Raw genomic sequence first — 27,224 nt, 5'->3', positions numbered from 1 at the left:
AGAAGTGAGAACTGATAGGAAATGACGAAGTTTAGCATCTTCGCTCCTACCATGTAACCAGAATGTGAATGGAAAGTCAAAATCATGTTCAGGTTACAGCCACTGTAGCAACAGGCAGAAAATTGTGTACCGCCAAGGTGGCACAGCTGTTGGACTTCTCAGCTCAGTAGATATGGCTATGAATTTCTCTTTGCCTCAAGCCCTGGTTTATGCAAAGGTGGGAGATACTAGCTTAGGTATACAATAAAAGTTTTGAGCGAAGAATTTGAATGATTTATTAAGCTAGGTGACAGTATTTACCAAAATAGTCTCTTCAGTCAGTATTTCATGAATAGGCCAATTTGAAAATAGAGAGTTATGGGTTTTGTTCATTAACGAAAATGTAACTGCACATCAGAAAATTAAAATTGGAGCACAAACACTGTCTACTTTCACAAAAACAGTTTCCTAATGCATATGTGGCATTCAATCTTGTTAGTATTTACTTTAAATTAACCAGTTATATACATTACTGACAATCATTAATGGTTCTCTACCAAAAGAAGAGAGATCGACTTTCTGCTCATAGCACTACTTTATTGGCACATCAACAAAATATTTGTGAAAATGACATTAAGTGGGAACAACAATCTTACTACATCAGTTCAGGTTTACAAGGATTTTCAGAAAGCAAACAATTTTCTTGCACTTATTGTGCTGTTACACTTACGCAATCAAACTTCTCAGAACCACACACACAGTTGCTGTGTATGTTGCTGGAACCTATCTGCCATTTTAACACAGTTTTCCAGCAGCGTGATTTCCCTTGAACTTTATAATCCAGTATTTGTCTACTACAGTGGGGAAAGGGAAAATGGGATCAGAGAGGGAAGTACTAGGATAGAACAAACGGGAAATACATTTAAGAATGCAGATAACTGACAGTAAAATGTATGTTCTTTGGTTAGCAAGCAGAAAAAAAGGAGAGGACTTGCATACATGATAGATACACACTAGCATTCTAAAGCAGAAGACAAGAATGTCAAGAGTGTATTCTTCCCCCCACTGCCAGATGGAAGGGCTATTATTATAAATGAAAGGCAGCAGTAGTGGATGCCAGGCACTTTTGTTGTGTGCCAGATTCTGAAGTCCAGATGTAAGCAGGTTACCCCTGGGACAGGACAGGCTTCAGCTCCCGCAGCAGAACAGAACCAATCACGGTTTTCTCAGTGTTTATGATGAGCTGTGCTGTAGAGCTCTCCTTCAGCTCCACTGTGACTAGCATCAGTGACCCACTGTGCACAGTCTTAGCTGCAAACCTAGAGGGAAAAGAAAAGTAAAAAAATAAAAAGAAATTGCTGAGAATCTTCAGATCATAGACTACTATTACTTCTTTCTGCAAAAGTTAAATGAGCTCATCTATTAACAAAATGCCTCCAATTTCATTAAGCAATTTCAGGGGATAAACCATGAAAACTCAATTCTGCAGAAAATTTCTTCATCACTGTGCAAATATTTTAGTATTTAAGGACAGAAAGGGATTGTGCAAAGCCCTATATTTAATCAATCAAATAAAATATACTTAAATTATTATTTGAATTCCAATTCTTCAGTTCCTGTACAATACTCAGGAGCTGCTTTAGTGTACATGAGCAACCTAAATTTAATTCTATGGAGATTTCCATGGAAAATATAATTTGGTGCCCCAAAGAAAGAAAATCCAACAACAGTAAATGTGAGAAAACAATTCCAAAAAGCCAAATTGTTGTACTTTTAGAAAAGTACATTCCTCCTGTTTTCTCAGGAATTAATCCAGGCCAAAAATAATTGAACATCCAACATGATCCTTTCAAATGATGGCAACAGCAAGACAGCAAATCCTTGCATCTGTGAATGCAATTCATCTCCAGAATATTTAATCATAAAAATGTGGTCACTGTTTCTAAATATTTTATGACTAAAAGTCATACAAAGCAAACTGAAAAAATCCAGATAAAAGTTAGAACTAATGCACCATTACTAAATTCCAAGACATGAAGAACCCACTAATTACATGGAATTAAAAGCAAAACTAGCCTTTTAAGCACTACAATTGACTGAAAAGCCATTTTAGGCACAATGAACTTCTGTCAATCCTGTTAATTCATTCTGCATGCACAGCCAGGCCCAAGAGATGGGATGGAAGAGGATGGCAACAGCCTCGTCCTCTGCATCCCGCAAGGAGCACACCATGCTTTTCTGCTTTTCGTTGTTGGTGGTGGTGGTTACTTGACAACAACCAAGTTTCTGCACATGGGCTTTTGAAAACGCTAACAAGTGTGGAGCAGGTCCGCGACCCAGCCTGACCCCACTTTGCGGGGCCAATCTCCTCTCCTCCCGCTGAAGGACACGTGTCTGAACCGGAGCCATCTGCCTCAATTTGCGCAACATCTTCAGCCACAAAAGGACCCAGTTAGCCCTGACAACAGCGCACAATGCAGAAAAATAAAACTGCTGGGCTGACAGCACGCTGTCGGCTATTCAAGAGCAAACCAACTGGTCAGTGTCTCATGTCTGACAATTAGCATGGGCCTCGCAAAGCGCCTGCCCGGGCCCTTAGGGATCTGTTTAATTACCATCAACATAAAGGAGGGAGTTTATCAGGAGATACTCAAAAAACTTCACTCCAGACTTAATTAAAATATTAGCCACTTAAGCAGGAAGCAGGTTCTCTTTAAACGAGATGTAATTTCTGTCTTTTTTTCTTTTTAAACTAAGCATATCAAAATCTCATAACACATTATACTAATTAAGGAAACATGGGGCACTTCTCTAATGTCACCCATCACAGGTCAATCTATTTCTTTTGTCCAGATTATAGATACATTCAAAGACCTTTCCCTTTAATAGGAGATTCTGAAACGACATCACTGCTATAAAAATTAACTACTTAGCTAGTTATATCAATGATTTTGTCTACTTGCACTGCAATGTAAAAGATCACTATTTCTCTTGTTGATTTTGACAGGGGGATAATTATATAAACAATAGTCTTATTAGTCACTTTATTTACTTAACAGTTGTGTCTTGGGACAACACAGAAGCAGATTATGTCTAAGTATGCACATAAAAAGGTTGGTAGTTGGCACTCCTGCTGTGTTTCATAGCCTCAAGGCTTGATTTTACCCTCTTTTATTAAAACCTGAAAGTGATATGAAGTCGGTGTTCTGTGAAACCCAGGAAAGCCCAAAGCACCAGAGATTAGTTATGTGCTGATATTTTCACAAGTGTATTTGCCAAATCTGATAGGTGATCAATATTGCTTTTCCATACCTCCAAAAAGAACACGTAATTAATGTGAGTTTTTATGTCACTTGCAAAGCATACAGGGTCTGATATTTGGCTAATTCTACACAAAGTGTTAGTACGCATAAATAGCATTGGCTAATTGGTTTGTATCAATGGTCAGTGATCTGGAGTCACTTTGGGAAAAAAAAAATGGAACAAAACGAGACAACTTCTGTTCACCATTGAAAAGGGTGTGTAGAAGAACCATGACAGAATATGTTTACCACTGCTTTTGAACTTTGGAAACTGAAATCTGTTCTTTAAAATGAGGAAGAAGTTTCTAAAAACAGTTATAACACAAACCAGTTTATTCAATTGCTGAAACCGAATGCAGTTATTAAAAGATGAAGCTGTTGACTTTTGGTTACAAGACTTGATCAGTAAAACTGATTTGCTAGTTATTTAGATGTTTTAAAAATGCTGTCATTGAATAATTTGAGTAGTATCTGATTTTTAGACTATGCACACATTAATGCATTGTATATGTTTGCTCTTATTATAAGCCTATGTAAATTTTACAATATATGTTTTCTGCTCTAAATAGTTAAACCAGAAAGCCATTAAAAATCTTTCAGCAGCAAAAATTAATCACTCTCTATAGTAGGTATTTATTCTTTGTGAGAAGCTGTGGAACAGCTTTTATTTTTCCCATGAGGTCAGTTATTATTTTCACTTTTTCTGAAAGTTGATAATGCCTTAAAGGTAGGATTTTGAATCCAAATACTTGAAAAAAAGATATTATAAACAATCAGACTTCATAGTCTCAGTCAAACCTGGGAACTGCATCATCAAACAGTCAAATCTAACTTATAAATTGGTTGTTATTAAGTCCAAAATAGAGAATTTGTTCTTTGGGCAACTTGCGGCATAAAACATTATAGTATCAGCATGGCTCTGTTGCAACAAAGAATGAAGCAGTGAATATGAAAACAAACAAACAAAAAACAACCAACAAGATAAATGAGAGAACCATTCAGAAAACAGAAACAAATATTTACTAATAGTTTTAAGATGGCTGTTTCTGTTATAGTGCAGTTATTGACTAGATTTCTTTATAATATTACTTCTAAAACTGCTTTTGCATCATTAAAAATATCCAGAAAGATTTGCAGGTGTTAACATTTTCCACACAAAAAAAAAATCAAGACGGAGTAGAAACATGAGAATGTGAGATATATTTGCATATTCTAAGTTTTTTCAAATATATATTTTTAAGAAGAACACTAAATATTCTGAGGCTATGTGACCTGGAAAAAGGGAGGGGGAGTTCACAAATTTACAGAAATATAGTATCTTTCAGTAGGTAAGAAAATATATATATTAAGAATCAAATTCTAAATCAGCATCAGTAAAGCACTGGCATGTTTTTAGAAAGCCATTCAGTCTTTCAATAGTTAAAAATCAAATACATTCTTGGTCATGAACTATGATTTTTTAATGGCTGTCATGTAAAAATACCTTATTTGTTGTTAGTCTGAATTCCTAATAAACGGGAAAAAAACAGACAATCAGATATTACAATGTGACAGCATTTGGCAAACGCTGGCTTTGTAGTAATTACTATCCTAACTACAGACTAGCAGTTATTTTCCTTTTATTTGTAGACAGAAGATAGAGCTGCAGTATGCAGGAGAGGCATTTTTATTTGGAAGGATTTTGAAAATTCCAAGCCAGAGAATAGAGTAACTCACTCTGAAGATATGCTCTTAAAAATTGAACATTTTAAAAACTGAATTTACAGTTCAATGCTATCGGGACATTTGTTTACAGTAGAGCAGGGCTTGTGACGCATAATTCAACGGCACTAAAACACATGCTCTCTCTTGTCGGGCACTCTTCATCTTTGATTCTTCCATTTAAGCTAAATTTTCTTCTTTTTCAGTCCTATTGCTTACCAGAAACAGTGACAATGGCACACAGAGGCTAAAACTTTTTTTTTTTAAATCTTGCACATTAAGCCTTCAATTACTGCCTGCTGAAGCAGACAGAATCCTATTAGTAAGAAAGACGATCACAAGATACAATGCCCTGCCCTAGCTGTAGACAAATGATTAGTCCAAAGTTCACAAATGTGTAATCAAGTTATGCAATGAATATATTCAAAGGATAAAAATATGACTGTGAATTAATCTCCAATTTGTAAATAGAAGAATGAACAACTAAGAAGTACATTCCAGTGTATCACACAGAAAAACAAAAGTAGTTCCAGTACTCTGAATATTTACCTCACTCTGCCAAAGTCTCCCTATATATAGGTTTGACTCTGTAATGAGCGTTTAATCTCAAAATTGGCTATATTACTAATTATGTGTATTGGTTCTATGAATAAGCCTTAGAACATGAAAAAAGGAAGTATTTGGAATAGCATTAATATGTATTAGTTCTGACTTGAGGATACAGTAAGCTTAATGAAACAAAGTAGAAACATTAAAAAAAAGAGAGAGAGAGAGAAAAGAAACATCTTTTTCTTAACCTGGTGATTTTAACCTCTCAGAAAAAAACTTTTTTTAAGACTGACTGGTTATTAGTCATGGAAATTAATTAATATTTGTATTAAAAATCATATAAAGATACTTTGAGATGTTTTCTTTTTCAAGACCATTTCAATCTAACATTTTTCTTAAAATAAATTGTTCAAAATACCTAATTCATTACCACAATTTAACTTATTTTCAATATTAAAAATTTTGAGGTTTAATGAAATTGCAAAATTGTGCAAATCAGTTCAATTCAAATATGTACTTTTAAAAAAACATTTTAAATTTTATTTCTAAAATAGATTTTGAGTTTGTCCTGTTACCAGTGAGCAGTTGCACTGTATTCCTAACAAAAATGCATGAATGCAAATGAGTCCTCAGAAGTTACTGTCCAGTACACAGCAGTACTCCACATGTTCAAAAAGATGCTGCATGAACTTATCTTCACAAAAATTTCCTTTAAGTTCAAAAACTTCAGCATTTTTATATGGAGGTACTTATATCTCCTTCCCAAAACTTCAATAAGCTAAAAACTTGAATCATTATATTTGCTCCTCACCTAGAAAACTATAATTGTGATACCTGATCTATTTTGTTTTCTCATCTATTCTGTTCACTTTATTTTTCTTAAATAATCAGGAGTTTAATATGGTAAGCATTACAATTAAATCCAGTCCCTCTTTAAAACAGGCTATGAATTTTCATTTCCAAAAAAAATTATTTAATTCCAAGAAAGTACTTCACCTTACAGAAATACATTAAAAGATTAAACCTGCTCAGAGATTTTTCAAATCAAATATATTCTCTTCTTCAGCTAGTTTAAGTGTTAAATGTTTTTGTTTAACCAACTGACTCAGAAGGTTCCCGTTTGTTGCTCAAAGAAAATGCTGCACATATTTTTCACTTTACAGCATTCTGATACAAAAGCAGTGCTGTCCTCTAGTGGACAGCAGACAAGCAAGGCTATAACCATCTATTTTGATTAACCTTGTATCCAAAATAACTCACTCACATAATTTTAATATTAAGCTCAAATTTGATTTCTTAAAGTTATTTTTAAATTTTGCAATCCACATGCAAGCTCCTTAGATACAGTAAAATATTTAAAATATTAAATGCCTTAGATGGTGTTGTAGAAAGACATTCTCTTGATCAAGTATCTTGTACCAGTTAATCAACGTTTTCATGTGCTAATAATACATGAAAACAGTATTAGTACATGCAGAGCCCATTTGCAAGCAGTGAGGAAATTCCAGGTTTGGGGACATTAGGATTTGATTGAGAAATATATAATAGAAACTACTGAATGAGTACACTCATATTTAAAACTTCTAGTTTTCTTTTTATCTAGGAATAAAAATATTTACCAAATAGTGACTAACCAGAAAGACTTTCAGCACAGGCTGACGAAAGAATGGTAAATGGTTAGTTAGGCTAGCTGGGTCACTAAGAGACCCAACATTTATTAATTTATTTTAAATCTAGGATTCTACAATAAATTAAAGAAGTGTTAAGAGTTTACAACTTCTGGCAAAAAGGAGGGCTGAAATACCAGTGGACAGGCACATACCATTCCACCTAGAATTCTGTCACCTACAGGTAAAGGCTAATAGAGAAACTCTTTTGCCTAGGGCATTTAGCCTTCTAATTAATTCTTACTAGAGAAATTAGGAAGCAAAATCAAGGCTGCATGTCTGTTACAAGTTTATTTACTTGGCTACCCATCGCAGCTCTCTTGAAGAGTAAAAAAAGACTGGGCCCAACAGCTAAAAAACCATGGAAGCAGAACAGTCCACACAACTGCTTCAAAGGAGCTACTGCCAGAGGTAGATTTCACTTCATTTGAGCTATCAGACAAGCCAATTACTTAGTAAAAAATTTTAGAAAAAAATTTGTGTGCACACAGAGCAGAAAAGGTCTTTAAAAAAGACTTATTGGATTTATAGGACGTATTTGTCAACTACTGAGAGCACATATCTCTCCATATGGAGATCCAAATATATATGCTCAGTAGTTGAGAAATACTGAGATTGTTTATATGCTATAAACATATAATTTATTATATAAATTTTAAACATAATCTCATTATACTAAGATTGTTAATTGGAGATAGCATATAAATGATAAACAATTTATAATTCTCATTAATTTCTATGCTATGTTTATACTTCAATAAATGTGTGACTGTCCTTCCTTTCTGACATGTTGGAAACAGCTACAGTTTTTAGTTATGGTAAGCTGATGGGGCCTGATCACCAGCTTTCTGTGACCTCTTCCAATTTATTATAAACTGGAAGATGGTATACACAAAGATTTTCCAAGTAAACTCCTTCAAGCAGGAGTTTGTTCAATACATATGTACCTACATACATGCACAGTCACACACCTTTTCTCCCCAAATTAAGTGCTGTTGGATTAAAGAGATGTGGGGAGGATAACATTACTAAGCATGCCATTCTCTGATAATCAAAATTGTCTGTAAACAAAACCCTCTTTCCTTTGAGAATCAGTCTGCCAATATAACATAAATGGGACATGACAGGTTGCAAAATGATAAAAAGGGGTGAATTCCATCAGACTGTCAGGCTGATGCATGGGGTGGGGAATAAAGGCTACTGCAAAACAAGTGTTGATCCTTGGGTTTCTTCCTTTTCTTTCTTTCTTTGCTTTCTTTATTTTCTTCTTTTTTTTTTTTTAAGCATTTCATGCAAGTTTCAATACTGTGTCTAGTTGCTTTTATGTTCTTCAGGTTTTTGATGCCTATCCACTGCAATGTGCTCTCACTGTCATGTTACATGATTTCCACAGTATGTTTTTGATTTAGCTAAAATAATGCAAGCCTCCAAAAGGCAGGTGGAAAATATTTAACATCCTGTTAAATACTTACTTATCCACAAAACCACATAAGTTATGAGTATGTTGAATGACGTACTACACACAGCAAACTCTGAACAAACCGATGTATCTGTATGGAGAACTCAAGTGTCATTAAAAATACAGATGCCTGAAGCAGCACAGTCATTGCATGCAATGCTGTGCTTCAGCTAGCTAGACCTGCCCCAGCAATGAGCAGTACTGTTTTTTGTTTTTTTTTTTTTTTTTGCTTTTTGTTTAAAAGCTACCTTTTTTGCTGTTAACGCAGGTGTCTATGACACATGCTAAGAGACCGACACATCCTCCATCTGAAAGTTCTGGTAATCCATCAAAAGAAAATACTGCTTTGAGAATGACCACTGTAATGGAGTGTATTACACTCACTATTGCAAAAAGTGAAAACGGCTGCCCAGAAGCAGATTAAGGCTTCAATGTGGAAAATAACAAAACTGAGGCTTGATTTTCTCCAGAAACTCACATTGCCCCATATTGGGTTGTTGAAATTAGAGACTTGACTATCTCAAATTAGATGACTGACGTTAATGCTGTCATGTTTTTCTTTAAGTGCTAGCCAGTGGTTAAGGCCATGACCTGCTGAATAGAGGTAAGTAGATGAGACTATGATCACTTTCTAACCCAACTGTTTCCTAATTGTTGATTTCCTCCAAAATCCAACAACAGCACCAGACTAGTTCAATGGACTATTAAACTGGATGAGGTTAAGTAAAATCCGTTCCTCATATCCACTCTGATGGGTTCAGACTATTATCTCACTGACTGATTAGGCAGTGTGCAAGTAAACTCTTAAAGAATGAAACCTGTGGAAAAGATGCTCTACACTTTATCATTTTGCAGAGCCATGGTCACTGAGGGAAATAATATAGTAGAGTACAATTCATACTGTTTAAAAAATACTTCAGAGAGTGGAATGTGGAGAGAGAGTTCAAGAAGACCCTAACTACCATTCCTTTAAACATATATTCCGACATCAATAGAATCACACAAGCATAAACCAAAGTGGAAGAGTGAAGAAGTAAATCCAGTTTGTGATCCCACCTCTGAAAGAACGTTTCTGGTAAATGCTAATGACAATGACTACAAAGTTTTTGTGCCATATTTTGGAGGCAGTGGAAATATTTGTTATCTGTATTTCCATTATTTCCTTTCTAAGTCAAATTACCCTATCTTTCACTCATCTAGAAGCCTTTTTGTTATAGACTGTATTTTGACACTTTCAAGAGGGTCATAAGACCGTTCAAATCTTTCTAATAACAAATAAAGCTTGCAACTCATTTTCTCAACCACTGTCTGTTGTCTTCTGCTACATTCAAATTGAAGAAAATGAGAATTACCTATCCTGGTGGGAGGTTATGGAGCTGAAAATAAAGAAAGCAGAAAGAGACCCGAGGAACTTCTAGAATATTCATCTCAGAGCAAGTAAGCAACAGATTTTAAAAATAACACTGGCGTTAAGGATGTTTCTGGATAAATAAAGCTCATGTTGTTTTAAAAAAAATACTGAAAATCTTGAGTTCAGTAGTGTCTTTGTCTTATCACATTTTGAAATAGAAGAGAACAGTCTAGAATTTATAATTTTATATATAAAGCAATGAGTGTTATTGCACAACTAGAGACAGGGAATTGAAGGGATGATCCAAAGACTAATCGACTTTGAGGGAATGAATACCCTCTATTTTGTATCCTCTTGTCTTGAAGATGCAAAAATTCCTGTCAGACAGCAGATATTCAGCTTAAATGTACTTGTTGGTCCTTAAATGTGGTTATTTGGACTGATTTCTCTGTAGGAAAAAACATACTTTGCTTTCAATGTCTTTGCTTGTAGATATTTCAATGGTGTCCACAGACATGGTCTTAATCACAAGACAGAAGCCTGGGACTTTTCCTAATTCTTTTTAAAATGATTTGGTCAACATCTATGTGCTCTTCAACCTGTTTACACCCTTCATCTCTTAAAATATTTTCTCAGAACACAGAAAGGGCTCTAAGATTTCTGCAACAATCACCCTTCTGAAATATTTTAAGAAAAATAATTCACACTGTTTTTGGTGATGTTTTCAATATTCCGGGAGACATTGTACTTCCTGCTCTCAAAAAAAAATACTGTCTTTAAATTCATTTCACATTTTTGCTCTTAGTAGAGGTCTTACAACTGAAATAGTATTTCCCCTTGACAACAAAAGCAAGACAGGTCAATACACAGGATAGTCAAATCCTGTGAAGAGCATAAACGTGCACTATATGCAGCCTTGCAAGGCACAGAGACCTAATAGCTTGTATAAAGCTACCTAATTTTAGGTGCAGGTTACTATACTTAAGCAAGTAAAATAGCACAGCAAATTTATTTTGCAAAAATATGAGTATGAATCTGCAAATTTGTGTTCTGATATTTATTGTGTTCAGATTTTTTTTCAGGTATCACTTAAAATAAATAAAACAGGTCAGAAAATAAATTCTAAAATATAATCAACTATATTATCTGGCATTTTGTTCTATACTTACTAACAGTTTAATTAGTATTTTCATGTAATTATAAAAAATCAACAACCCTATGTTAAAAAGCAAAAATGCATGTAAAAAGTGTTGCTATACTGTGATATGGACTGACATATAGCTGATATATTTGACAAGTTTACATTTACTTCATTTTTCACTGGTGAGTGCTTGCTAGTCCATTGATATTTGTTGCAAGTATTTGTTTTCAGACCTTCAGAGTAGTTGCCTTAGTGATTTTATGTGTTGCAAAATGCAGTCCTAAATAGGGTTATCAACTTAAAGAAAAGTAATTTGGTCCCACCAACATGACAACATCTTCGTCATGAGTGCAAATATGCTCGGAATGAAAAAAAAAAACAAAAAAACAAGTAACATGAGCCTGTTCATACTCACTAGATAAGCTTGTATTCAATTATACTATTGCATTTTGAATGAGTATATTTCATTACCAGACAATAGATATTTCTTGCCATTAGCAATCATGAGGTAATACTCTAGTTGGGAATGACCAACTGAGAGGTTAATGCAATTCAGGCTGCAAAGTGCAGAACAACAATGTCAGTTTAAAAATAGTACTGCTTTTCTCGTGTACTAAGCACTTCCAAGAAGTTGAACTCAACTAGTCCTCACAGAATAGCATGATGAGCTGAAACAAGTTCTTATATATAATTTTTTCTTCCCAAATACCACTTGCAATAAAACAAACAGGAAAAATCCCAATACTATAGAAGAAGAAAAAAAATATTTCATGATATTTTTATCAAATTAATTACTGCTTTGTCAAGGTAAAAGCTGAATGTTTATTTTATCATCATGAAACAGTGTATGTTCTATTTAAATAAAACATACTGCACTTCTTGCATCCACAATATTTTGCAAGAATTGATTCCTTTTTTGTTAACTGTAATGACGGAGTTGATTTAACCCAAATATATCTATACATTTTATAGGTATGTATAAAAATATTTTAGTCATTTGTTTTAGAGATTTTAAAGTATTCATTAACTATGAATAATAATATATATAAATAATAATCTATCTCAAATTTTCATTTATCTAAGTCTGGGATTCTTTAATGATAACAGCAGTATTTAAAAGATGACCAGGTAGGTTCATCACAGTATCAATTAGTTAATGTTCCCATTCCTGTTCTCAATAAAAAAAAAAAAGTGCAAACAAAACTACACAGTATCTGTGAACTCCACAGCAAAGCAAATGATGGACTGTTTTCTAAATACCCATTACTTCTGGGAAGTTCTGGTAAAGTTCTGGTTATGTTGTTACAAACTCATCTTCTTTTCCTGCTGGACATTATAAACACAAACCATTCTGTAACTACTATGGCAGAAAAAAACCTTTCAGCCCCGATTTCAGGATGCTCTAAAGTGTTCTGAATACTTCAGCCCTAACAGAACATGCCTTCAACCACTGTCTCTGAAGAAGCGTACTCAACAGCAAGTACATCTTCAATTTAGGTACTGTTGTTTATAGACTCTCTTTCATGAAAAACTTCCTCCTTTTTAAGAAGTGCAAGAGAAAGTAAGATCAAATTAGAAACTTGTGGACAAACGGGAAACCTGTGGCTGAGTTAGGAACTAAGCTATTATTTTAGGTAGCCTTTTTGAGACTCGGTCACAAAACAATCCATCCCTATGTACTAAGTATCATGTGATGGATAGGGTAAAGATGAAGAACACCTATATAACATAGACACTTTAGTCTCTCTTGATTGACACTCTCACCTAGTCTTTGAATTGATGTTGAGAACGCAGGCTGTATAGATCCCTCAGGGACGCAACAAATGAGGACTCTTTCACGGAGAAGCAGGTGTCAATAGTGACAATCATTTCAGTGCAATCGCACTAGCTGTACCGTGTTTTTATGGTGAAACAGAATTTTATCATTGACCATATCAAATGCATAGGAAAATCCAGCTGGGTTAATGTTAATGCAGTGCAATACGAATGCCCAGTGATGGAAAAAAGACTAAATCCAAAGAAGAGAAATAATCAGCTTATTAGTCCTGTGTAGGCTACATGACTCTTACCATTCCAAAGAGCCATCTCAGCCAGCAAAATTTCGAAGAAAAGTATTTTTTTTTCTTTTTGCTTTAAGAGTAGATACTTTGCTTTTACTTAAACAGCAAAATTCGGGAGGCTAAGTTAACAGCTTCCAGTAATGTCTTGCTGTTGTTATATGTCTACTCAGTTTCCCATACACAGCAATTTTTCTGTTTGCTCTTGTAACAAGTGAGAAGCCATACAGATTTATCAGAAATTAGACAGGTCCAATGGCTTTCTTGGCTGATGAAAATTACTGTTTTTCTTTGCACATATACAGGAAGGTGAAGGAAGTATTCAATGTAATGTTCAGCCTGCATCTTAAAAGATCTTCATCTAATTAAAAATAAGATAATCATCTCCTAGGTGTACATAGCTGGATATCATAGATAAAAAAAAAAAATAAATGTGGAAAAAACAAGCTTCTTATAACAGATGATAAATCCAGGTAAAGATTTATTTTCAGAAACAGAAACAAAAGTCAGAAAAACACGTAGATGCTCCTTAAAGTACTTTGCTTTGAAAAGGTTATCTTTTATCTTTGAAACAAAAGTAGGAAACAGAGAACACCCCTAAATGTGTCCAGTAAGGTCTAAATATTTGATGTGCTATACATATTCAAATAAAGAACAAAAAGTACTCTGGTTAATAATATCTGGTCAGGATTCTATGTCACAGTCCAAGATGCATAGTTTATCTGTTAAAGATGCAGATAATAAAATTTTCTCCAATATTATAAAAATGTTGATGAATTCAAAACCAACTGAAATTCATATTAAAAGATGAACCCACTACAAATGACATGCATTCTTACCTGTGTATGTTGTCTTGACCAGAAGGGACTACACCCAGGTTTGCTGCCTTCACTACTTTCTCAATTATCACAAGACTGGTAGAGTTCTGTGGAGCAACAGCTATGGTAGCAGATGTCTCATTCATTCCTGTCAGCATCCCTGAAACATTAAGTATTTCATTATAAATTCTGTTTATTTGTTTGCTTATTATGCTTAAAACCAAAATAAGAGATTTCTGAACATGAAAAAAAAAAAAAGTATCTTAATTACAAGTTAAATCATACATTGAGAAAACAATTTTATAAGAAATTACATAATTACATCAGCTTAATATATTATTTGCAAGGCCCTGTTACTAGAAATAAATTACTAGTAACTGGACAATGATATGTGTGATACTAATGCAACTGTGAAATCAGGATGGTTGTTCTCAAAAAGAATAACCTAAAAGAAGAATGTAAACACAGAAATGAAATATTAAGTAAGACTGATTTGGAAATTCCAGTTTATGTAAGATCATATACAAAGATACTTTCTAATCTTTCAATCATAAAACTATAGTACTTAATTATAATTTGAAATCCAATTGCTAAACATAAACTTGAAATTCACATAGTCATCAGATCACTTTAGTTCCTGAGGACAAAGTCATCACATTAGAAACTGGGAAATTCAGTTAGTATCCACCTCTTTAAAATGTCATGATAAACTTTCCGACTAAAATAATTTGAATATCGGTATAAAATAGAACAGAAATATCGAGATTACATCTGAACACATGACAAAAAAAGAGTAAAGAAAATGTTCAAGGTCATTTAACAAACAAAACAAAACACAAACCACTTTTCTCTCCTATCAAAATCCATTGTTTAGAAGAATAATTTGCAGGACACTTATGTTGATTAAAACCCAACAGTAACTACATCTTAGCATTGTGTGTGTATTTTTACATTATGTGCAGAAACTGAAAACACAAACAATGGAACACATATTTTTGGCAGAAATATCAAGCACGTGAAATCCACAATAACATTAATAATGAAAACAACGCAAAACTCTCAAAAGCCTAATATTTTAGGGCTGCACATACAGTTCTAACCCACAGCAAACAGCATAAAGATGCTGAGTAGAGCAATTAAAAAAATAAATCCAACATTTTAATGCACCAGAATGTGCATTAGCTGCTGTCACAAAATAAGAAATATCAAAGTAAAAATAGAACAGCTTATGAGTAAATAATGGGATATTTTTGAACATGATCTGCACTTGAAGAGAATAAAAATAAGCATGCAACTTCTATAAAAATCAGTTTTATCTTGGGAATAGTACATTCTGTTTCAAATTGTTTAACTTCACTATTAGGCAAAAGCTTTAAAAACTACATACGCAGACTAAAACTGCTTTTAAGCAAAGCATGGGGACTGACATAACACTGCTGAGAGATGTGTGTACTCATTTAGGATTTAAACCTTCTCCATTAAGCTCTATTGAAGAGCAAATGCTGAATAAATGAATGCAACTATGTTTATGTTAAAAGCCTGTTTCCCGCAGCATGTAATTAAAGGAAATGTTGTACAAAGCCAGTACTTTTGTCAAGCTCCTGTAAATGGAAAGATGGATAGCACTCAGAGAAGTGAATGCATTGCTTCATATTTAACCTTAACACTCTTGTCATTAATGGTTTGTCTAACTTGTTCTATAAAAGACAAGGTACTGCTCCATTGAAGTAAAATTAAAAAAATCAACTAAACCATGCTTTTCAGAACAGAAGATTCATTATCGTCGACTAATGTATTGGCATAAAGCAAAGTAACATCCTATCAAGTAAGGCACACATTCAATCTGCCTTTCCACCCCCCTTTATTTTTAACTCATGCTGTTTTATTGTTATAGGCAATTTGTACCACTCAGCATGACAGTGTAAACTGAATCAAGATTAATTTACATGCAAAAGAACACTTAGGAGAGCAGCATGGTAAGCAAATGTATTGTCTCGATTGCTGAGGTGGAAAAGAACCTGGAAAGAAAAAAGGGTGCTCTAATTAAGGGGCATCAAATATGATTGCTCGTGGTAGTCAAGGGCCAGAAAATAGTAAATGTCCAACCATTTAAAGAATTAGCATCTTGCTTGTTAGGAAGACAAGTTGGATGCATAAATTTTAATAAAATTAAGTAAACAATTTGTTTACTCAACCAAGTTTCTTTTTTCTTCTTTCTTAAAATACATATACTTAAACACTTTTTAAAAATAATTGACAAAATTATTTTAAAACATGTCCATAAGTAGGGTGGGAGGAAGTCCTTATACTTGAAGTAGTTTTACTTGGCTCTTTAAAAACGCCATAAAAATTCTGAGTAATATCCTGCTATAACAATCACATGCCACCTTTAATATCACATAAAACATCAGAATCTAAGAAAACTCAAGTCAGAGCATAGAGCAGCAATTAATCTGGGTTAGCTAATTGATACAATGAAATAACTGTACACATTTTTAATGGTAAAAGGAACTGAAATTGGAAAAGATATGTTAGCTACTGGATTAGTCCAATTCTGAAACAAGCCAAGGGGAGTTTTGCTATTGGCATTTAAAAAAACAGGCAAAAAACAGACAGGTGAAAATCTGGATACAGAGCACACGTCCCAACAGCACACGTCTCACTTGTACCAAATTACTGCTAAAGAAGTCAGACTTATTCTTGAGGAAGTGATGTACAATAGGATATAAAATCCTGAGGCCTGAAGATCAGTAAAAATATTTAACCAGAGAGGTAAAAAGTAGTCTGTCGATACCATTTTTATCCACTGCTTCCAAATTGTCAATCACAGCATTAACGTTAACTCAGCAGCTGCCTTGCAGCATTACCTCACAGGAGGATTCCCCAGTTCAGAACTGGAGGAAAGGCAAGATGGTGTAAGCAAGGCTAACCATATCATGCACAGCATGTGCATAAATACAGCTTTCGAGGTTTGCTGCTACCACTAGATAACCTCCGCAGCCATGAATATTCAATAACCTGTCTGTTTTCCTCTCTTTATGCCATCAGGAAGAAAATGGAAATATACAAATGTAACAGACAATGCAAAACAGCATAGTGTAATTGAGTAAAGATGTGAAGCAATGAATTGTCTTCTATGTATCAGTATAATACTGGGTATTTCTCTTTAGCATTCTTATTAGATTACACACACAATTTAGATGTAAAAATCCTTAAAACCCATACATATTCTCATTCTCCCCCAATATAGTCTTGCATTTCTAATATTCTCCTCACTCCTTCACTGTTTTTTACCTATTTGTTTTGGTTGCAAATAAAATAAGGCATCTCCAGGTACAAGACTTGTAACATCTTAAGTCCAAAAAGGCAAGGAAAAAAAAAAGAAAAAAGGAGAAGCATAAGTGAAAAGCAAGTTATATAAATCAGATTCATTTGGAGAATACAGACAAATGGAAGTTAAACACAAAATAGAATAATACATACTAACTTCTAAACTGCCCTGCATTTATTACTGTAATTCAGATTTTTCATTTAGCAAGAGCACATAGTAATTCTCTCCAAATACTAGCTGTTCCTAGATACCTGTAATAAATACTTAGGTAAAATTTAGAACTGAGACTTCTATTGCTAAAAATATTTTGAAACAGCTGATATTTATAACAAAAAAGATGCAATAGAAAAGGGTTTTAAACCTGTGGTAAATTTCCCAGCATCAAGTCCTGCATCAAAGAAAGAATTCAGGAAGACAGAGAGAGCAATACAGAAATGCCAAGAGACCTTCATGGATTTACAAATACTTCATATAAACAAATTTTCAAATAGCTTTATTCAGAGTAGCCTTTCTGCTCTATTAAACATAGCAAACAGCTGCCAGATTTATTCAGACAAATAATCAACAACCATAGAAGTAAAATGGCAGAAGAAAAAGGAATTTTGGCAACAACTCCACAGAGGACCACAGCTATTCTCCAAGTACACTTCTTCTATGTGCTCGTGGTTCTGTATGGCCAGTCAGGAGGAAAAAAGCCCTCAGTCACAGCAAAACATGCAAAAGCTCTATTGAAATATCACAAAGCAAGCAAATATAAAAACATGGAGGAAGAAGCACAGTAACCTGCTTTCCTTTCAGTACAACCTCAGCTACAAATTCTAGAAGGGAATAGTTTAAAATAAATGTGCCACAGCCTCATTCAATCACTCACCTTGGGTTGCTGAGCAGGTATAAAGCAGAGAGGGAGGCTTTAGCCAGCAAAGGGTAAGAACAGCAAATAAGTATCAATGGGTTAAGAAAACAAAGCACAATCCTAACTTTTTATTGCAACAGTATGTCTAACTGAAAATGATACAAGCAATATTTAAACTACTTTCTTAATCATTCAAAAATACAAAAGCCAAGAACTGTTCAAAAGCAATAATTAATAATACATAGCAATACTCATTGGTGTTGTTGACTGCTTGATGGATATACTGAGATTCTGAGCCTTACACAGCAATGAGATAGGATCCCATGGGTATAGTCTCATCTCAGTGTGAAGAGATTTACACATGTAAATCCCCATACATTGAGATAGATGAGTAAACACTATTACATTTGAATGCATCCAAAATGCAATCATTTATATTTTGAGATGTCCAAGAACTACATTCAAATTAAGGGTAACAGTATGAATTGTTCCATTTAACAACCAGTCAAAGCTAACTACAATTTTCTCTAATTATTTTGTGTAAAATATTCAAGTCACTAAAAGCTTTTATGGAGCTTCAGACTAGGAGCAGAAACTTACGTTCTTTAAAGACACAACATTAGAATAATGCCTGCTGAAGTATAAAAAAGATGTCACCCTTCTAAAACATTCTGATAATCTCTTTATATGAAGTGCTTGAAGGAAGAAGATGAAACTTCAAAGTAGTTGAAGAACACATACACTACTAGTATTGAAGAGTAGCCTTAGAAAAAAAATACTAGTAAAAACAGACACCGTATCAACGTGTATTTGATTTATTTCTTGGAACTGGGGTTCCAACTTTCTGCTTTACTACTAGTAGGAAACACATTATTACTTCATGGTAGGAAGCCAAAACTCTCTGAGCCAAAAGACTGTTTCAGGGTAAAGGGTGGGATTTGTGTTTTTAAAGGGACACCAAACACCTGTCAAATAGCACTGCATGTCCTTTTAAAGACATTTTTAAAATTAAATCGTTAGTATCAGACTGAATACTAATAGAAACTAACACAAGCAGCCACACTGGAAGCACTTGCTGTACACTTTGAAATTGATAAAGCCACACAACCTCTTCTGATCCACATACATTTATTGAAGCTCCTAAAATAGTATTTCTCACCTTGCTCCTTCTTAAAGTCTTTCTCTGACATAGTGACAGGCAAAAGCAGTTCTCCAACAGGGGGCTGAATGTTAACATTGAAATGATCATCCTTCGTGCTGCAAAAAGAGAAGTTACAGAGGTTTAATGAAGTGCTTAAAAATAGATTTATGCGTATCAGCTCCAAATTTACTATGAAATCTATAAACACTATAAGAGCTACCTGCCTGTTTTCTACCTTGTTAATGCAAAAGTCTGCTAATTTCTTACATCACTAAAGCTGATCCATCATCACCAGTACAAATATAATATAGTGTGAAATATAGTGCGAATACTCTCATATTTCTGTAATGGTAGCTTTTACTCATGATAACATTTATTTGTAATCTATACAGCATCAAACAAACTATATCCTTATAAAATTATTTATTTCTCAATTCTTTTGATAAAACTTTTATTCACAAATTCTGTCATCATCAACAGCTGTCCCAGAACTAAACCTATCAAAGGTATACATTGCGAAAAAAAGTACTATTGCGGTGTCGTCCCCCCCCAACACACACACATAAAAAAGAAATATATAAAAACAACAAATTTGGGAGTGGAAAAAATGATTTTGTAACATTTTCCAGATCTAAATACAAATACAGCATAATGATTGATTTAAAAGTACACTGGAAAATTGCAGAATTTGAGGTAGTTTTAATAATGGCAGAGGTAAAAAACAAACAAACCAAAAAAAAACACAAAATAAAACAAAAAAACAAACAACAACAACAAAACCAACACTAAACTGTGTCTAGTAGTATACTACTATCAAATACTATAGATTCCTCCTCAAGAAATAAATCCCATACCATAAAGAGGATCAGGTCAGGGAATACTTAAGCAAACTGGACATTTGTAAATCCATGGGCCCTGATGGGATACATCTATGAGTGCTGAGAGAGCTGGCAAATGTCACTGTGAGGCCACTCTCTATAATCTTTGTGCTATTGTGGCAACCGGGAGAAGTGCCTGAAGATTGGAGGAAAGCAAACGTCACTCAAAAAGGGCAAGAAGGAGGACACAGGGAAGCACAGGCTGTTCAGCCTTCTCTCAGTCCCTGGGAAAGTGATCAAACAGTACAATAGCACATGGAGGCAGAAAGAATCATCAGGAGTAGTCAGCATGGATTTACCAAGGGGAAGTCCTGCCTGGCCAACCTGATGAGCTTCTGTAATGGAATCACCAGCCTGATGGATGAACGGGGAGCCATGGATATTGTCTTCCTGGACTCCACAAAGAAATCTGACACTGTCCCCCGTAAGATCCTCCTAGGGAAGCTGCTGAAGCATGGGCTGGATGAGCAGACAGTGTGGTGGATCAAAACCTGGTTGAACAGCTGGGCCTAGAGGGTAGTGCTCGGTGGTGCAAAGTCTGGTTGGAGGCCAGGAATGAGCAGCATACCCCAGGGGTCAACACTGGGTCCAGTCCTGTTTAACATCTTCAGTAGTGAGCTGGACAGTGGGGCAGAGTGCACCCTCAGTACATTTGTGGATGACACGAAACCAGGGGGAGTAGCTGATTCACCAGAAGGCTATACTGCCATCCAGAGGGACCTCAACACGCCGGAGAGGTGGGCTGACAAGAGTTCCATGAAGTTCAACAAGTGCAGAGGGCTGCCTTTGGGGAGGAACAACCCCAGGCACCAGGACAGGCTGGGGGCCACCCATCTGGAGAGCAGCTCTGCAGGAACAGACCTGTGGTTGCTGGTGAGCACCAAGCTGAACATGAGCCAGCGATGTGCTCTTGCTGCTAAGAAGAATGGTATTCTTGGCTGCATTAGGCAAAGTATCGCCAGCAGGTCAAGAGAGGTGATCCTGCCCCTCTACTCAGGGCTGGTGAGGCTGCACCTGGAGTGCTGTGTCCAGTTCTGGGCTGCTGATATAAGACAGACCGGGACATACTGGAAAGGGTCCCACAGAGCACTACAAAATTGAAGAAGGGACTGGAGCATCTCTCCCATAAAGAAAGGCTGAGAGAGCGGGGACTGTTCAGCCTGGAGAAGAAAACGTTCACAGGGATCTTACCCATGTATACAAATACCTGTAGGGAGGGTGCAAGGAGGACGGAGACAGCTCTTTTCAGTGGTGCACAGTAGCAGGACAAAAGGCAGTGGGCACAAACTGGAACATAAATGCTCCCCCCAGAACATCAGGAAGCACTCTTTTAGTGTGTAGGTGATGCACAGCTTGTGGAGTCTCCCTCCTTGGAGATATTCAAAAGCCACCTGGACATTGTCCTGGAAAACCTTGTTCTAAGTCCCTGCTTGAGCAGGGTGAGTGGACTGGATGACCTCCAGAGGTCCCTTCCAATTACTCAATGATTCTGTGAACTTGCTCTCCACAACCATTCAATTGGAGTTCTCCACAGAAACTCTGCTATGTTTGACTAACTGTAGCTTATAGGATTCAGCTAGCAATTCAGGATCAGTATACCCAGTCAGAATCTTTCTTAAAGGTTTGAAGTATGAGAAGTTTTTAGAAAAGAACACCTTTTATTTTGCTGATGTACCAAATATTCAATACATATTGATTGCTGATATGCCTGAGATATCCTACTTAAAGACAATGATGCAACCATTAGAATGGAAAATGTGTTTGACTGACAGTATTTAAATTAACCTCAAACATGTTACAGATTTTTTTCCTCTTTCAAATAACCTTGCAACTTTAAAATTCTGGAATTGAATTGGCTGATGCAACAAACAGCACTAGATGATTCATACACAAAATGCATGTTAGATGATTCATACGCAAAATGTATGTGTCTCTACCCTCTTAAAGATGCAAGATAAGCCACCTGAAAAACAGAAAACTTTTTGTTGTTCTAATACTAGATTTTAATACTTACCATAGTAACCCAAATTCACAAGCACACAAGCAAATCCTTTGGAACAAATACACACTTTCTTTCTAACTTCTGATGTGATAATTATGTTTATGCATGCAATCTCAAGTATGGGCTTTACAGATGAAATTCAGCAGGAATGCTACCTTTGTTGAAAATTATTAAACACAGTGAAACAATCCCAAAACCTGTCTAGTATTCATTTTACAAAGAATCATTTATGAAGTGCTCCTTTAAAAAATCTGCTTAGCTAAGAAATTCTCACATTTTTTCTCCTATATTACTTAAATGTCATCCATCTCTAAAGACATTAAGATATCAAAAGAACAGGGATTGGTTGATTTGCTTGCAGGATCAAGTGCCTTGTAAAATATGGAAGTAAAATCTTTTTTTTTTTTTTTTTTGAAAACTGATCAAGAACTCCATCAGTTTAAGAGCTGAAGGAAGGCTCTTTAATCAACTGCCCCATAACTTTTTACTGTTTATATATATACTACTTAGACTATATGACTAAAACTTTTAATGATACCTTCATTAGTATTGTTCAATTGATTGTCCAGCCAATGCTCTTTCATATTTAAACATGATATGCATTAAATAATTCAGCATAAAACAGATTAACAATTTTGCATAACAATGATTCATGCCCTACATTGACTGGACATGCCATTTGTATATAAACTTGACTTGTAACATTTATGATTAGATTGCACTGAAATGCTTGCTTATAACAATCTTTTCACCCTAAGAGGAAATAAAAGCATGAGCATAGCTTTGGTTTTAAATGGCTATAGCTGCTTGATAGGACCACTCACTACCTCTGCTGCTAAAAACCATTCCATTTTCCTTTCCCCTAGCGATTAGAAACTAACAGATATTATTCGACAAACCATGAACTATTCACAGTCTGCAGGCAAAAACTGATGTCTGGATATTCTTCAAAAACACTTTATTCTTAACCTCACTTTAGCCAACATCCGGTTTACTTTGCATTACTTTAATTTCAGCATACTTTACAGTAAATTTATTTTTCTGCCAGAGAAAATCATCGTCCCTTTCTTTTATTAGTCTCCATCATAGACATTACAGACTAAATATAGAGATTTTATTTATTGATTTGCATCTCTTTTATTAGATCTTTATATTAGACATGCAGTAATATCTAATTTAACAAAACTAATTGCATAGTTCCATAATTTGGGCTTGCAGGGGCCTCTGGAAATCACCTGTTTCTACCTCCTGCTCAACACAGGGCCACCTTAGTCCACATCGCTCAGGGCCTTGTCCATTTGAGCTCTGAGTATCTCCAAAGATGGAGATTTCATCAGCTATCTAATGTGTATGTTTAATAATAAAATTGAGTCATGCAGTACAACGAGTATTTTCCTCCAAAATTTAGTAAACTAAATTCCAACACATTACTTCAGATCCTAACTAATATAACTAATGTTTAAATAAAAATCTGCAGAAGTGCTTCAAAGCTTGAATGTATTAATGTTTAAGAATCTGCGAGACAACTGGTTAAATCTGCACTGAAACATCTCTCATGTGGTGGTGTTCTAACTTTCCTGGAAAATAATGCTGAAGAAATGTATCAGAAGAGCAAGTTTCCTGAGCCCACAAAATGTAAGTTTCTAAATTTCAAAAATTAAAGAGTGCATCTTCTGATATTAGCTACTAAAATTGGTAAGTTACATCCGTAGTGGAACATTTATGCTTAATAAGAAGTCTGCAGTAGGAAGCTCTAAAGAATCGAATGGGGATGTTTGAAAACAGTTCCTCACTACTACATAGCAACGTGTTTTTTGTTTTGATTTGTGAATTTAGGGACAAATAGAGTCAGACATCGTTTTGCTTGCTGTTGCCTTAATAACTGTTAAAACTGTACACATTGCATCTTAAAACACTTCTGTAAGACACAACTTTCATGATGTAATTCAAAGAATCACATGAATTTATCTTCTGATGTTCCCAATTAAGATGAACAAATGAGAGATGATAATGCTCCCACAGGAACTCAGGAAGACTTACCATCTCTGTGATAAATGACACTGCAAGACTAACATTAAACTCTTTGGAAGACACACAGTTTTAACTCTCCTTCAGATGGCTGCAGTGGGAGTAGCTAGCACCTGTCATTTGAAACTGATATCCATTTTTCTTATTCCCCCTCTCTTCCCTCTTTTTCAAAAAGGATTGTCTCCAAAAGGTAAACATGAAAGAAGTTGTCTTTGCCATAACAAAAGACTTGAGGAAAAAGTCCTCTTTAAAAATATCTTCTTTAAAAATATAAAATTTTTAAAACTAATACAAATGATATTATCACCTCCAAATGAGCACTTGTCAGATTCTACAACGGCAGTCTTTAAAGTTTTACTTTTAAAGATTATTATTATTTTAGCAAAAGGCTGGGGAATAGTCTTCTTGCTATTTATGTGCTCCTCTTTGACTTTACTCCCAGCAGTGCAGAGTGGTAGATGTTTGACCCAGAATACATCTATGGATAAACAGCTCACTATTTTTATCTTGTATTCAGAAAAATCTCCACAGACAATTAGAAAAAAAACAGTGGAAGAGGAATGACAACACACTAAATTCCTGCAAAAGATGGAATGAAGCACTATGGGAGACTTTGCGCATACATTCTTGCTAAAGGAATAAATGATACCCAGCTTTTATAAGAAAAAAGGCCTAGGAAATAGAAGAAATTAGAGTCGTTGTTCATGCCCAGCCTTGTTTTCTCTTGGTCAGTTATTTATCTAGATATATTTGCTTTCTGGAACTGGGCCAACTGACTACTTTAGAGTAATGAAGTAAAGAGAAGAGTACTGGATTGCTTGTCTTAATATCCAACATCTGTAAACAACTTAGTGATGTGCTGACAAAGCACGAGAGAAGGAAACAGCAAGAAACAAGTAAAAATGCAATTGATAGTCATGTGAAATCAGTCCTGCTTCTCTAATGTTAGCTTTTAATATATTCCATAGTATATTCTGCTACATAATTTTAATCAGATGCTTTTGTGCAAGCATGTACACCTGAATACATTTTTGCACTCAAAAGAAATATTGACTGCTATCTAACCGATTCTCTTCATTCATTTCTTTTTGCAGGTACAAGTTCTGCTTGGGAAGATTCCTACATCAACTTAAAGTGAGATCAGAGAATCTCATACTGAAAAAAAAAATTCTCTCTGCCTTAGACAAAAGTGTTTGCAATAACAAAATTTAGAGCAAAAGTGTTTGCAGTAAGGTGGAACTTGCAGACAGCAGATCTAGTAACAATTTCAAATTTCATTCATGGTATTCACTTCACTTAAGAAGTTGCTAGATTCTCCCTACTACACCAACCTCTTTTGCAGTAATCAACACAATACTCTTTTTACAGTCCAGGGTAGATGAGGTGAACAGACAACTCCTCTCTCTTCTAGCAGCGTAACAATAGTAGGGTCCTAGCTGTGCTGGTAATATTCAGCATTTTCCATATGCTACCTAAGGTAACCAGCCCATGCCTGTAAAAACCTCTGTCACATGTCACACTGTTTTCCCATGATCTTATCGTTCACAGTAAGAATGAAAGGCACAGAAGTTGTAGCTATCATGCCACTTCTCTTTCTTCTAGGGAGCTCTGATTGTACTCTTCCCATTTAAACCTTGAGAAAACTATGTTTGGATGAAGAGATGCACACCACGGACATTTTCCCTATCCCTTGTTGTTTCAGTGACAACTAAACAATATCTGCATAGTTTTCAAAAGATTAGGGTAGAATAAAACAGGTTCTCTGTACATTAATTTTATCTCCAAAGCTGTGGTTCTTCCACAGCTTCAGGAAGAGCTAAGAGAGTGTGGGAAGAGGGGATGAAAAAGAAAGGGAAGAGGAGGTAAGGAAAAGCTTCCTTCCCTCTCCAGCTCTCCAAGTTGTAAATAGGAGATCTCCCATTCACATTTAGTCACTCACCAGACACCTAAAACACAATGGAGCTTTTCTGGCTTTTACAAATACAGCCAGAAATTTGAAATTCTAAATACATGCACAGAAAACAGCAGAAGAGCACGTATACGCTCTAACTTTCTGTCTCTGTAACCTTCCTCATCTTTCTTCTCTAGGGATTCAAGTATCTTTATTCTAAAGATCCAAGCTCATATTCTGACATAGCCAAGTTTCCAAAACCTTGTTCAGATATCCGAGGGAACTACTAAGCTGTGAGGAAGATCTGAGAACAATCGAAAAGTAGAGACATCCAAGATAACAAAAACAGAATAAGAGACAGTGGTAAGATTTTTAAGACAATGATACCAGTAGCTCAGTGATCCAAAATCTGACAACAGACCAAAAAAAAAAAGTAATCCACAGTCAGTGGATTATACTGCAGTCAGTCTGCAACACCAAGGATCCGTTCCAGGCAGCTGAGGAGGCTAACCTTTCCTCTGCTCACTGATGCCTGCCTGCCCAGCAAAGACAGGTCCCTTTCTGAGGTGGTGGGTATATTAATGGTTAACTAGGATTCAAAAACTATCTTGCATGTACGTTACCCAGTAACAAATGGCTTTACTAAGTTGTGCCTATCCTGCTTACAAAATCTGTAAAAAGTGGCCCAAATAGGAACAGTAACAATCATAAAAATCTTTTAAAAGAAGACCAAGTACCTCTATTAATTCCTCTATAACTTTCCACGGAAGAGAAGCATTACTGTGCAGAACACCGGAATAACTGAAGCAGTATGCCTCTACAAGGACATGGCACATGAAAAATGGCAACGAAGACACATATGCCTTATGAACACATAGGGTGAGCATCCTGATACATATTCCAAATAAATGCATTAGGAATAATTTTCAAGTTATGGTGTTTCACCTCTTTTTAATTAGATGTGTGATCTTGGTAAGCTTTGCTTCATAAAAATAGTATTTACTAGGGAAGTCTTTCAAAGCTTAGACCTCTTAGCCTCTCTATAATACAATTTCTCCTTCATTGTCCTTGATTTG

General features: G+C 35.3%; 1 protein-coding gene across 2 annotated transcripts in view; it reads right to left on the bottom strand.

The window, feature by feature from the left end:
* Positions 1-562: 562 nt before the first annotated feature.
* AP3B1 (adaptor related protein complex 3 subunit beta 1) overlaps positions 563-27,224 on the bottom strand; it is a 167,622-nt gene continuing 140,960 nt past the window's right edge. For both annotated transcript variants that reach the window (XM_040540782.1, XM_040540781.1), the window contains exons 25-27: positions 19,368-19,465; positions 14,046-14,184; positions 563-1,298 (exon numbers count right to left, since the gene is read on the bottom strand). In XM_040540782.1, the coding sequence (XP_040396716.1) occupies positions 1,145-1,298; positions 14,046-14,184; positions 19,368-19,465 (391 nt within the window). In that variant the 3' untranslated portion in view covers positions 563-1,144. The remainder of the gene's footprint in view (positions 1,299-14,045; positions 14,185-19,367; positions 19,466-27,224) is intronic.

The sequence above is a fragment of the Cygnus olor genome, chromosome Z, assembly GCF_009769625.2.
Source record: "Cygnus olor isolate bCygOlo1 chromosome Z, bCygOlo1.pri.v2, whole genome shotgun sequence".
Taxonomy (NCBI): Eukaryota; Metazoa; Chordata; class Aves; order Anseriformes; family Anatidae; genus Cygnus; species Cygnus olor.
This window is presented reverse-complemented; position numbering and strand designations above follow the sequence as displayed.